Source organism: Typopeltis vanoorti, chromosome 10 (genome assembly GCF_054136105.1).
Source record: "Typopeltis vanoorti isolate ZY-2024b chromosome 10, IOZ_Tvanoo_1.0, whole genome shotgun sequence".
Taxonomy (NCBI): Eukaryota; Metazoa; Arthropoda; class Arachnida; order Uropygi; family Thelyphonidae; genus Typopeltis; species Typopeltis vanoorti.
The window spans coordinates 87949661-87963128 of NC_143558.1; the positions used below are offsets into that span (position 1 = coordinate 87949661).

General features: G+C 35.2%; 1 protein-coding gene across 3 annotated transcripts in view; it reads left to right on the forward strand.

Moving 5' to 3' along the window:
* Positions 1-13468, forward strand: part of Parp1 (Poly-(ADP-ribose) polymerase) — a 583272-nt gene that overhangs the window by 452354 nt on the left and 117450 nt on the right. For all 3 annotated transcript variants that reach the window (XM_090399735.1, XM_090399736.1, XM_090399737.1), the window contains exon 20: positions 2150-2377. In XM_090399735.1, the coding sequence (XP_090255861.1) occupies positions 2150-2377 (228 nt within the window). The remainder of the gene's footprint in view (positions 1-2149; positions 2378-13468) is intronic.

Consider the following 13468-nt stretch of genomic DNA (forward strand, 5'->3'; position numbering starts at 1 on the left):
CAACACACCTCTGCTCAGATTCCCACAGTGTTTTTCCTTCAGCACCTACTTCAATTCCTTCAGAGCTGTTGAATAAACTGCTGCTGTAACACTTTCTTTTTTTGTGAGGTACTTGGTATGGATTACACTATCCATATCCGAAAAGACAATGTCAGTAACCTTCCCTGCTGACTTTTGAGTTTGGAACTTCTTTGGCTATGAAGAGCCTTTGTGTGTCCACTTCCATTGACTGTTTTTTGGTCTTCTGGTCATAGTGATTAAGCTGTGTTTCATCACTAGTCACTATACAAGCCAAAAAAATTTGCACGGACTTTCTCAAAATGACTCAAAAACCTTTGAGATGATAGCACACATTCTCTCTTTCGGTTGGCATTCAAACATTTGGGGACCCACTTCGCTGAGATTTTTTGCATGTCTAGATGTTGGTGGATAATGACCCCAACTCATTCCCTGGATATCTCCATAGGCTTTGCAATAATTTTGGCTGGTATTCATCTATCATTAAGGATCATGGCGTGCACTGCATTGATGTTTTCAGGTGTGATTGCTATGGAAGGTCTTCCTGACCTGGGGGAATCTGTTGTCTCAGGATGCCATTTTAAATTTGGCCACCCACCTGTCAATAAATTCAATATGCTGGGACATAATCCCCTAAAGTCTCACACAAAGTTTGGTGAATCTCGGTTGTGGACTTTCCTTGCAGCACAAAAAACTTGATGACGGCCTGCACACTTCTGTGTCTTCAAATTTCTTGAAAACCTCTTACATATCTTCTTATATATCCTAAAAGAAAAAGTTCAAATTATTACAATTTGATGAAACATGGGGTTAAAAAGTTTTAAGATTTGTTCTTTCTTGTGGTTATATCAGTTGCTTTAATATCATTTTTGTTCTAGGTGTTTATCAGAACTTTTCAGCCCTCCCCTCACGTATGGCTGCTGATGTATATCAGAGCCCATGACATCTGCATGATTACCAAAAGAAAAATTTATTATTCAATATTATCAGAAATGAGAAATCTGTTAGCTGATCATGATCACATTGAGAAGCTACAGTACAGAAAGAAATGGCTCAGTGATTTAATGCAGTAATGTACTGTTTGCATGCTCTTCAAAACAATGATGCTTCAATTAACTGACCCTCGCATGGCAACCGACTTCTCTGTAGAGCACCACATAATATTACTTTAATTATCTAAACTCAATGTTCTGATAATTGAAGGGTTGGAAAAATGGTAGATTACTTTAATATAGAATTGTCTCGTTTTATTTATTCATATATTTTTAAGTATAGGCTCGATATAAGTTACTTTCTGAGTTACTGAGCTGTAATAACAGAGTAAAAAAAATAAGGTGATATACAATAATGGATGTCTTGAGCATAAATTTGAAGAGCAAAAACATTGGTCACCTGAAGATATTTTTGTTGTTTGGGTTTATTCTAGAAGCTTGTGAAAAAGCATGGTGACATAGTAAGTTTTGTACTTAATGTTAATGGGATTCATCTATTTTTTAAAAGGGATTGAAATAGATTTGAGCATATAGTATGGTGTTGAGACAGTTTAATTTGTAATATGTAATTTCAAAAGTTGCCTCAACTTTAATGTTCCATCTTTGATGAGTACACGTTTGTCAAGTTTTCTTTATTCTTTACTAGTTAGTTTTTAATTGTAAAGTCGAAATGTTTATCACTTAAAAAATGTCTTTTTTTTTTTAAGTGAATCCCACTCACAAAAGGTGTTCAGCTTCTCAGACATCAGTATTGTGAATGGCTATGGATTAGCTACTCTGTGAACCTTGCACTAGAGACTAGGCAGAACATTTTAAAGCCACTGCAGACCTGTGTTAAATAGAATGGTGGTTTCACAACAGCCACTGAAATTCATTGCCCAACTAAATTTAGACATGCAGAAACATCCATGCCTGCAGTGAGATGCAAACCCATGACCTGTTGGGAAAAAAGATCTTTCCACTTGTTCAACCAGACATTATCATCAGACTCCTGTTTTGGAGTTGTATTCAATTAGAAAAATTATAAATTCAATTTTAAAGCTAGTCACTGAGAAAAATGAAAATAGTAATATTAGAATATAAATTAATTGCAGCTTTGAGTTACTGAGTTTTTAATTTAAAGTGTATTTATTTTACAGAGCAAAATTGAAATGCTGGACTCTTTGCTTGATATTGAAATTGCATATAGGTTGCTAAAAGATGATCACTCAGATTCTGATAAAAATCCAATTGATTTCCATTATAAACAACTGAAAACAGATATAACAGTCCTTGATAAAGAAGATAAAGAATATCAGCTTATTCAGGAATATGTTACAAATACCCATGCAGATACACACAAATTTTATGAACTTGAATTACAAGAGGTAAGTTTCTTAAATAATGTGTATATTAAAAAAAAGTACTTAAAATATAAAGAGCCAACAGGCTTCATTTCAGTGATATGAACATTAATTAAATTAAGGGGATATTAGATCCCACATTGTTTTAAAACCGAATAAGAAACCTCAAAGATTGGAATCGGAGAGTTTCATGTCGAATATAGTATAAAAAACTATAACAGTATCGGCGAATACTAGCGTGAGCTAAATGCAAGTAGTCCTAGAACGTAGTATAAACACGGGCAACTCATTGCAAAGGTGGGGAAAGTTCTGATCACTACTCTTGGTATTTTCCATAATGTAAAAACACATTTCCTAGGAAATGTATGCTGTTATTACATTATGGTAGGGAGGTCACTATCCAGACCAGTTTCAGCCTTTTTTGAGGCTTCATCAGTGAGTAGCTAGACCAAATTAATACCAAAGGGTATAGGGAAAAGAACTTATATACTCTGCTATACGAGTTGTCCAAAAAGGTGCACCCATTAAGTTACTTAAAATATAAAGAGCCAACTCATTTTGGCGATATAAACATTAATTAAATTAAGGGGATATTAGATCCCACAATTTTTTAAAACCGAATAAGAAACTCAAAGATTGGAATCAGAGAGTTTCATGCCGAATATAGTATAAAAAACTATAAAAGTATCGGCGAATACCAGCATGAGCTAAATGCAAGTAGTCCTAGAACATAGTACAAACACAGGCAACTCGTTGCAAAGGTGGGGAAAGTTTTGATTGCTATTCTTGGTATTTTCCCGTAGTACAAACATGAGTTGCCCGTGTTTGTACTATGGGCAACTAAATACAAGTATTTTTTCTACGGGTAACTAAATACAAGTTTGTACTATGGACAACTAAATGTAACTCGGCATGAAACTCTCTGATTCCAATCTTTGAGTTTCTTATTCGGTTTTAAAACAATGTGGGATCTAATATTCCCTTAATTTAATTAATGTTTATATCACCGAAATGAAGCCTGTTGGCCCTTTATATTTTAAGTAACTTAATAGGTGCACTTTTTTGGACAACTCGTATAGCAGAGTATATAAGTTCTTTTCGCTATACCCTTTGGTATTAATTTGGTCTAGCTACTCACTGATGAAGCCTCAAAAAAGGCTGAAACCGGTCTGGGTAGTGACCTCCCTACCATAATGTAATAACAGCACACATTTCCTAGGAAACGTGTTTTTACATTATGGAAAATATCAAGAATAGCGATCAGAACTTTCCCCACTTTTGCAACGAGTTGCCCGTGTTTGTACTACGTTCTAGGACTACTTGCATTTAGCTCACGCTAGTATTCGCCGATACTGTTATAGTTTTTTATACTATATTCGGCATGAAACTCTTTGATTCCAATCTTTGAGTTTCTTATTTGGTTTGAAAACAATGTGGGATCTAATATCCCCTTAATTTAATTAAGAAAATGTATTTATTAATACTGCATTTTATTTGAAAAACAAGTAAAATTGGGACATTAATTAATTGTTGACATTAAACCTACTTGAATTTAATTCCAGTATGCTTTTTGAAATATATTTTTTTTAACTACTGCATATGACAAGATATTAGATGCTTTGTCTTCTCTTTATATTATGACCTTCATGCTTTTTTTTTTCCCCAATATTATGGATTAATGGTGAGATTGCAACTTTATTATTTTAAAAATATGTTTCTTAAAACTGGGAAACCAGAACTTTAGAAAGAAATTTACTTCTTATGAAAGTAAACACAGGAAAGAGATTTATGTTGCATATGTGCTTCATTCTAGTATTTTCAGGTTTAAGCTCTTTTTATTAATAATAATAATAATAATCGTATGATGATACGTGACCGTGAGTTCCCTTTACGGGGTGGTACGGCACCATCTCAGTCCCCCCCAAATTTTATCCAGGCTCTGGAACCGGCATAGCTGAAGAATCAGACCTATGGCTAGGTCAGTATTGCTGACTGTAATCCGCATGTGTTCACTGGACCGGTTTGCCTGCTTGGATGAAAAACCCCAGATAAACTGGTGGAAAAAACCCTGCTGTCCATGCCCAAGACCGGCTAACTTGGCTGTGGCTGAGGAAGATCCTTAAGCTCCTCGCGTCGTCAACAGGAATTGAAACTAGGACACTCCTCCTCCAGGCATATGGTTGCGAAACGCATAGCCACTGGGCTAACTGCGCGGTCTTTTTATTATTATTATTATTATTATTATTATTATTATTTGACACCTCCAAGGAGTCCAAAGACTCATCGAGGTAGGTCACCTGCTGTACAACTCTGTCTCCACCACTCAATCCACCAATTGATCACAACTACACCAACGGCATCTACCGCCAACCACCACCACTAGTATTTCCACAGACAATCACAAGCATCCATGCCTACAGTGGGATGCGAATGCGCAGCCTTTTGGCTGGAGAGCGGATACACAAACCACTCGGCCAGCCAGGCTGGCTTTTCTCCCTCTCTTGAACAGTATACTGTTTATATAGGCTTGTTTGGTTGAAATGTAGTTTCATATAGAGATATCATGGTTTTTTCATTCTGTAAAAACAGGCAAATTGGCAAGAACACACATACAGTTAAATACACATAATACACTGGCCTCATGGCCTTAGTTACTGCTGCTTATTCTGCATTTCCTCCTTTATTCCTTTTTCCTCCCATTTATTTTGTCCTTTTTATTTGTTTTCAGTATTTATGAATGTTATTATTTCCTTGTACTTTTCCATGTTTCATGCTGTTTTATATGTACATATGTATGATATTTATGAGTAGCATTTCCAGGAGCTTAAGAATATCATAGTATGACATTCTTAAACACCTGCATTATGTGTTAATCAAGCATATTGCATTTGTCTTTCATCAAAATCCTTTTTATTTTGTTTAGTGTACAGCTCCTATAGGTATATATCCTAATCCTTTTCTTTTCATTTTGTTAAGTGGAAGGATGATTTGTTCTAAAGATATTTTTATAAGTATCGTATGGCACAAAAAAAACTGTGCTGAATTTTGACACTCCCTTTCAGTACACGTGCTATGAGATATGCCGTTCTACTGCATGCAGATTATTAGAAGAGCACATGTAGAGTCTATGCCATTACGTTTAGCTTTAGCAATGGTGTTGATGTTGGAATAAAAGATGTTTATTGTTGAGCATTATTTTCTTTCATACAGAATTGGTAGAGCAAATGGTCTAAGCCTTGACATGTGTGTAGTTTGTTTGTTGTTTCCATAAGCGTGCCCTAAGCAATAGTGTCATCATTGTACTGGGAAGTACTGGGAGTTGTCTGCCACAATTCAGAGGTTATTTGGGGGAGCCACAAACTGTTACCACAAATGAGAATTACAGATGTGTGCTGGAGCAAGTATTACAGTCTCTGAAATGCAGTCGATGCCAAACAGCAGTAAAACTTGGGATACCGAGGCGGTCACTACAGGAATCCTTAAGGAGCTAGGTGCCTTTTGATATGTCATTCAGGTGGTCCAGCGTTTAACAACAGTGGATTATGCTGTATGCTGGCCAGCGTATATGAGGATCCATCCTTCCTCTGTAATATCTGGTTCTCGGATGAACCACATTTCCATCTAAGTGGTTATGTAAACAGATGAACCTACAGGTTTCTTGAGACTTGAATTTATCCAAGAGAAACCTCTTCACAGCGAGGAAGTCATCGCATGATGTGCAGCTTCAGGCCATGTGATAATTGGGCCCCTACTTCATTGAAGAGGATAGTTTAACCATGATCTTGAATAGCAAATGCTACATTGAGAATGTGTTGGCTCCATTCACCTGGGATTTGCTTAGGATGTGTTGTACAAGAACAATTCCATTTCAGGCATAGGTATTCCAATAGTGATGTGATTCTAGAGTCTTTATATTAGAACAGTTCCCTCGGAGGCTCATTTCGAGATTCACAGAATTCCCATACCCTTCATGTTCTCTTGAAATCACATCACTTGATGTCTTCATTTGGGGTATGTTGAAAGAATGGGTATTCCACCATGACCCACCTTCAGACCTTGATTAACTAAGTGATAAAATTACAAGATATGTCCAGCAGATGTCCCAACCCTTGTTCTCCAAGATAACAGAGAACTTTCGTATGCACTGCGAAACCTGTCTTGAAAGACAAGATGCTCATTTCAAGCATGTAATCTACCATTGTTGATGATTTAACGAAGATTCCACTGATAGCTGTGGATGTACATACCATCACGTGTAAATATATATTTAATAAACCCATTTATTACATAACATATATTGTTGTATTTATTCAGTACTGTTTTTTTTTTTTTTTTTTTTTTTTTTTTTTTTTTTTTTTAAACCATGAGATAAAATATGCTGTAGACAATTACTATTCGTTTAATATCAAATTATTTAGTGGACCGTACAGGTCTTTAAAGGTATCTTGTTACATAAGGAATCAATAATATACATACTGAGCATGAGACCGTATTTTTAATGATAATACTGATATAAAATTGCAACATATTTCAGTCTGAAAATAACAGACTATCCTCATTGAAAAAAGCAAATTAAAAAGTTGAAGACATAATATGGATTTGGCCTTTGATGTTATCTTTTCTAGCCATGAGCTAGAGATACCTTCTGACACGTTTTGGACATAACTAATGATGTATTTTATATATATATATATACACACACACACACAGTTTTGGCTAGTAGGAAAAATTATAGATTTGAAGGATATGAAAAGAAAGCTAAAAAAGTATCAGCTGGCCTGGTTTGTTTAGTGCTTAGCATACCTACTCTCCAACCAACAGGCTGCGGGTTCGAATCCTGCTGTGGGCATGGATGTTTTTGATGTCGAAGATAAATTTCATCATCCATTGTGAGACCACCATCCCAATTATTGGAGGCCTGAAGTGGCTTGAAAAAGGTCCATGTTTAGTCTCTAGAGCAGGGTTTCTGGACAATGTAAAAATAAATAAAATATTACAAAATATATATATATAAAATTGACAAAAATAGAAAAAAAAATCCTTGTCTGCCCATGGCACAAACGTACTATTATAGATTTAGTAATAATCTTTCAGAGGTGATAATCACATAAATCCAAACGCAGGTGTAATCCGCTAAACAAGTAAGGCAGTGTCTAGAAGAGAGGCTTAGAGAGCTGTGAAATCCATTAAAATTGTATCTCAACCGTTAAAAAACACTTTAAAATAATTACAAGTGTTCCTGAATGTAGGGGTGGCATATACCCTAACAACAGCCCTGCATCCAGGTCTCTTATTTTGGTCATGTAGCATTATACTTTGTACATAAGTATTATTATTATTATTTATTTATTTATTATTATTTTTTTTTAATCATCAGCAACTTAGCTAGTTATTCCTTGCTGTTGGGTGCTGATACCATCATGAACAAAAACAGTCTTTAACACAGCTTCTGTAGTTATCTCTGCACTTATTTTCTCATTGTTTTTAATTTCTTAACTGTGGAAGAGAAAAAGAAACCTTTTCATTTTTTACTTTACTGTTCAGGACTTTTTTTTATTCTTAGATGAATATATTATCTGCAAAAGTCGGATTTAAACCTAGTTAAATGATTTACTTAATGCATTCATGAGGGGAAGCGACAAATTGACTTGTGTTGTACTTGCCCTTCAGGCAGGGCAGGAGAATTTGTCTAATGCTTTCTGTTTGTTTATCTGGTATATGTTGGCAGTTTAGTATTAGAATGATCTTAGAATTATCCTGCATAGTGAAACATATCTCCCCCTATAAGCACCATACTTCACAGATACCACCAAAACATAGTAAATTTTTTATTGTAGCATCAAAAACAGCACACAGACACAGTCAGTATATGCTGTATTTATTGAAAATTGGAGTATTTAGTGTAATTAGAAATAACTGAAGTGAACGCCTTACTGCTTAGTTGCAAAACAAACAAAATAAAAGTTTTATTGTAAGACTAAAATATAGTCCTGCTTGAGGTACAACTTTCCTTTCACACGACAGAGCTTGGTAAAAGAGGTTAATATATAATCTTGAAAGCAATTTAAAATACTAAAGTAGTATAGCAAATATCTTAACAAAAATGTAAATTTCATTAAATTACTAAGCTTATTTTGAACACTAAGTAAATGTAAAAAATACTAAATATTACAGACTTATAAATGCACTACATCCATATGTCACACTTAGTGGTGCTGGTACACTACTTCATGCCATTCCAAAAAAAAAGCACTGTGTGTGTATGTATATATATATATATATATATATATATATATATATATGAATGTGGCAATGATTTGAAGAGGTAAATCCAATTTGCTGATCATGCTTAACCAAAAGGAGATCAACATTTAAGTTGATATGCTGGTATGCTGTGGGATGATCTAAAACAGACTGGTGGTTTGGGTAAAAATAAGGACTGTCAGTTCAAAATATAAAGTTGTGCTCTTTGGAATGAAAAAACTACAAGCTGTCTATTACATAAATAAAATTGGACTGTGAGAAATTGATGAGACTAAGAATATATTGCAGAAGTAGGGGAAATAGCCCAGGATGATCAATAAATATCATTTTTGTTCACAGATTTGTTCACCTGGGTTTCTTGTGGATGTGGAGTGGTAGAGAGGATTTAGAGATGAATAACCCAAAGGGTGATTGGTTTGTACTGTGCCTCTTGCAAGAATAAACTGAAGGTTTGTGGATTACAAAGTTAGTTTAAAGGCAGAAAAGAGGATATATGATAGAAACATATAACTAAAGGAATTTTATAGAGTTGGTGGCAGAGAACAAGAGGTCATCCCTGGAAAGTGTGCATACATGCAAGTTGCATTTAGCAAGATGTAAGGATTAGATCTTTATGCTTGGAGAGTTGTGAATGAGTAGAATGGAGGGGGGGGAGATGAATGATTTAAGGAGAGGTGCGATAGGCAATTTGTCAATAATGGTTAGTGTCAGTTCCCACAATGAGTCTTCAGACTTCATTAATGATGCCTGTCTAATAATAATAATTATCAGGATTATCATAACAATGTCGACATTACCAAAATGCATTAATTGTAACTATTACTGCAGTGGTAGTTGTGCAGTAAAATACTTTAAGATTACTGATGGTGTATGAACCTGTATCAAGAACATTTGCAACTGTATATGAAACCAGTTAACAAAATCTGATGAGACAAGCATCTTGCAGTACTAAAGTCTTGAAGGAGAAAACGTCATACATCATTCTCAGTTTGAGGATATTGTGATTGCAGTAATAAAGTTTTCAAGGGCATTCTTTATAGTAGTGGCAGCACACATAGTGCTACAGAATGTATTACATTATTACCCCTATGAAATTCATCTCTATCAAGCAGTCCTTCACTTTGACTACAATGTGCCTTTGCACCATCACAGTAGTTATATACATAAAAAAATACGGCTCAGTTCTTTTTAGCTACCAAGATATAGGACCACATAATACTTAAGAAATATATATACTAGGGGGCTATGCCCCCCTGGTGCCTACGGCGCCAATCCCCCATGTTTATTGAAAAATGGAGTATTTAGTGTAATTAGAAATAACTGAAGTGAACACCTTACTGCATAGATGCAAAACAAACAAAATAAAAGTTTTATTGTAAGACTAAAATATAGTCCTGCTCGAGGTACAACTCTCCTTTCACATGACAGAGCCTGGCATAAAAGAGGTTAATATATAATCATGAAAGCAATTTAAAATACTAAAGTGGTATAGCAAATATCTTAACAAAAATGTAAATTTCATTAAATTACTAAGCTTATTTTGAATAGGCTAGTTCTCCTTGAATTTTGTTGAAGACTCAAAGGGGGTTCGTCCCCCCCCCCCCCCCCCCCCCGTCTCCTACAGTGCCCGAGTTCCGGACTGGTAGGCTGGTTCTCCTTGAATTTTGTTGAAGACTCAAAGGGGGTTCGTCCCCCCCCCCCGTCTCCTACAGTGCCCGAGTTCCGGACTGGTAGGCTGGTTCTCCTTGAATTTTGAAGACTCAAAAGGGGGTTTCTGCCCCTGTCGCCTGCAGCGCCCGACCCCCTGAGTTCCGGACTAGTAGGCCAGTTCTCCTTGAATTCTGATTTATACACTACAATAATAGCTTTTGTGATCTGGCTCATGTTGTTAGCCAGTCTTATATGGAGGTGGCATGGTTTTTCATACCACAAAGTGGGCAAACCTACCATTAGAACACAAGCAGTTAGCATACGTAATGCACTAGCTTTCCTACCATTAGGACACACGCAATTAACATCCATAATACGCTGACCTCAGAGTTGCTTTGGCCATTATGTGGAGGTGACAGGGTTTTTCATCCTACAAATCTACCATTAGAACACAAGCAGTTAACACAGTTAACATACGTAATACACTGGCCGTCCTACCATTATGACACACAATTAACATACATAATACACTGACCTCAGAGTTGCTTTGGCCATGAATCCAAATAAACCAAATCATACATGGCTCATGTTGTTTAGAGGATGAAAGAGATATCTAGAAATAATATTTAATTCTAATCCTAAATATGTGTTTCTTATTTAATATACTTATACAAATTAACTTTAATTAACTATATTATTAAATAAAGTAAGTTGCTTAATTATTATACCTAGGTCTGATTTTTCCTCTAAACAGTAGCAAGATAATCAATCTATAAGAATCCACATGAGATTTGTGCTCTGCATATGCTTGCTTGAATCCAGAGAAATATCAGCAGCTTAATAAATCACTGCATTTACGTTATTGTATGGTGTTGGTTGTGAGATAATAATGTTAAAAAGATGTAGTGAATAATTTCCAGCATCGAAGACTTGCTATGCATTAGTTGTATGTAATGGTAGTGAAAAAACTTTCTACATCTTTAACATACATTGAATTAAAAATCGACCAATGATGATGAATCACCAACAAAAACATGTCAGTCCCATCTAAAAACAAAATAGAATAACCTTGTCCGACCTGCTCTATGCTGTCATAACCGCTTTTTGCCAGTTAATAAACTTACCTGCTTTCTGGCTCCATTTTTTGGTATTGCTTTTTTTACACTGTGACCATTGCCACTTGGATCTTTTAGTGATTATTGTAACATCCTTCACTTGTGTCCACGCTAACTTAGGTATTACGCTTTCTAGAATCTTTTAGTGATTGTTGTAATGACCTTCACTTGTGTCCACAGTAACCCAGGTATTATGCTTTCTATCTTCAAGAGTAATACCAAGCAGTGAGCACTCCATTATTGTTCGGGCAGTCAGATTTTGTTAAAGTCCATGTTTCTTTTCCATTTATCATTGTGAGTGTGTAACTATCAAATAATAATTAACCACCTTACTGGCCATTATGGATCAAATATGCATCCTGTATGCTTCGTATCCATCATATATTTCAATGGTAATACAATTTTAATATGCACTTCACATCCATGATAATCTTGACGTCTTGGCTGGTAGCGTGGTTAATGCAATGGAACAATTAGGTTAGAAGTTTAACTGCATAAAATATTTGCCTAAGTATCAAGGGCATCTTCAGCATAATTAAATTAAACTTCCCTAATATTCTTGTTTAATTTATTCTTATTTAACTCAGTTTAAGCAAAAATTAAAGTTGCCCTGTGAAGTATCATCATCATGTTGGCTACTTATATATCACCTGTGACTGCACATCAGTTGCCCTAGTATTCTATAATGAAAAGCACACCTCTTTGTAGGCATGCATAACGATGCATTATGGAAAGGGCCACAACCCAGACCAGTTTGGCCTTTATTTGGTACACCTTTTTACTACTTGTATATTGGAAATATAACTTCTGCATTAATTCATCTTTGATATCTCTTCCACTGATAAGACCTCGGTAAAGGTTGAAACCAGTCTGAGTAGTAGCTTTTTTCATAATGCATATCATCATACATGTACAAATGGAAGTGTGCTTTGCATTATTGGATACTAAGGCAATTAAAGCGAAGTCATCAGCCTCTATCTACAAATAGCCTAGTCATGAAGATACTTCATACACAAACAAAAAACAAAGCGTAAGCAAAAAAAACAAAGTTTATTTGTTTATGCTTGAATAAAGGATTAAACAAGTATATAATTTCTGGGCAAGTTTAATTTATAACCAAGTAAAACAACTTTCTACATCTTTAACATGCATTGAATTAAAAATCCAACCAATGATGATAATTCAACAACAAAAACATGTCAGTCCAATGTAAAAAAAAATAGAGTAACGTTGTTCAACCTGCTCTATGCTGTCTCAGAGTGTCTTTTTTGTTCAGTTAATAAACCTACCTTTAATTTCTTCCTTTAATCTACCTATCTACAAGTAGCCTATGTGATGGCTACAGGAAATGTGATGTCAATCACATTTCATGTGCCTGTGGTCTGTAGCTATTTGTTGTGAGGAACATCTGTGCTATATTAAATTCCACAAGCTGGAAGTCTTGAATTGCTGAACATGCCATCTCCTCCAAACAAAAAAAGAATTATATGGAAAAAGACTAAAATCATATGTAAAAGTTATAACTAAATTTATGTAAAGAAAACAACACAAATCTAATAGTTCTGAGATTTCGTCTCTGCCACAGACACCTTCTGGGATACAATATCGAAATTGTAATAATGTACACAGAAACACAATAAGTGGAAGATGGTAGACTAAAGTCCTAAAAGGAACATACTGTATGGGCTGCTGGTGGCTAGGACAGTGTGTGTGGCAGGAGGTTTAAGAATTAATGTTTCCCAAATCTTTGGAAGTATAACACAACCATATTTTTTTTTAATTGGTCTGGATTTTTAAATCTCCTGTGATGAAGCATAGTATTTTCGTTTGATTCTGTACAAGTTATACAAGGCATATTAGAGGAGGGGGGGAGAACTGTGCAATCAAATGAACATACGAGGGTGGTCTGAAATGTTCTCAGCCTAACAATGAAAAAACAAATTTATAATATCAATTTTACTTAATAATCACACGATAATCAGTTTTATCCGTTTCAAGGAATACAGACAACACTTTTGCTTCAGACAGCTGTATAAAACAAACTACTTGATAGAATAACTTGCAATTTCACATGGATGCTTATGAC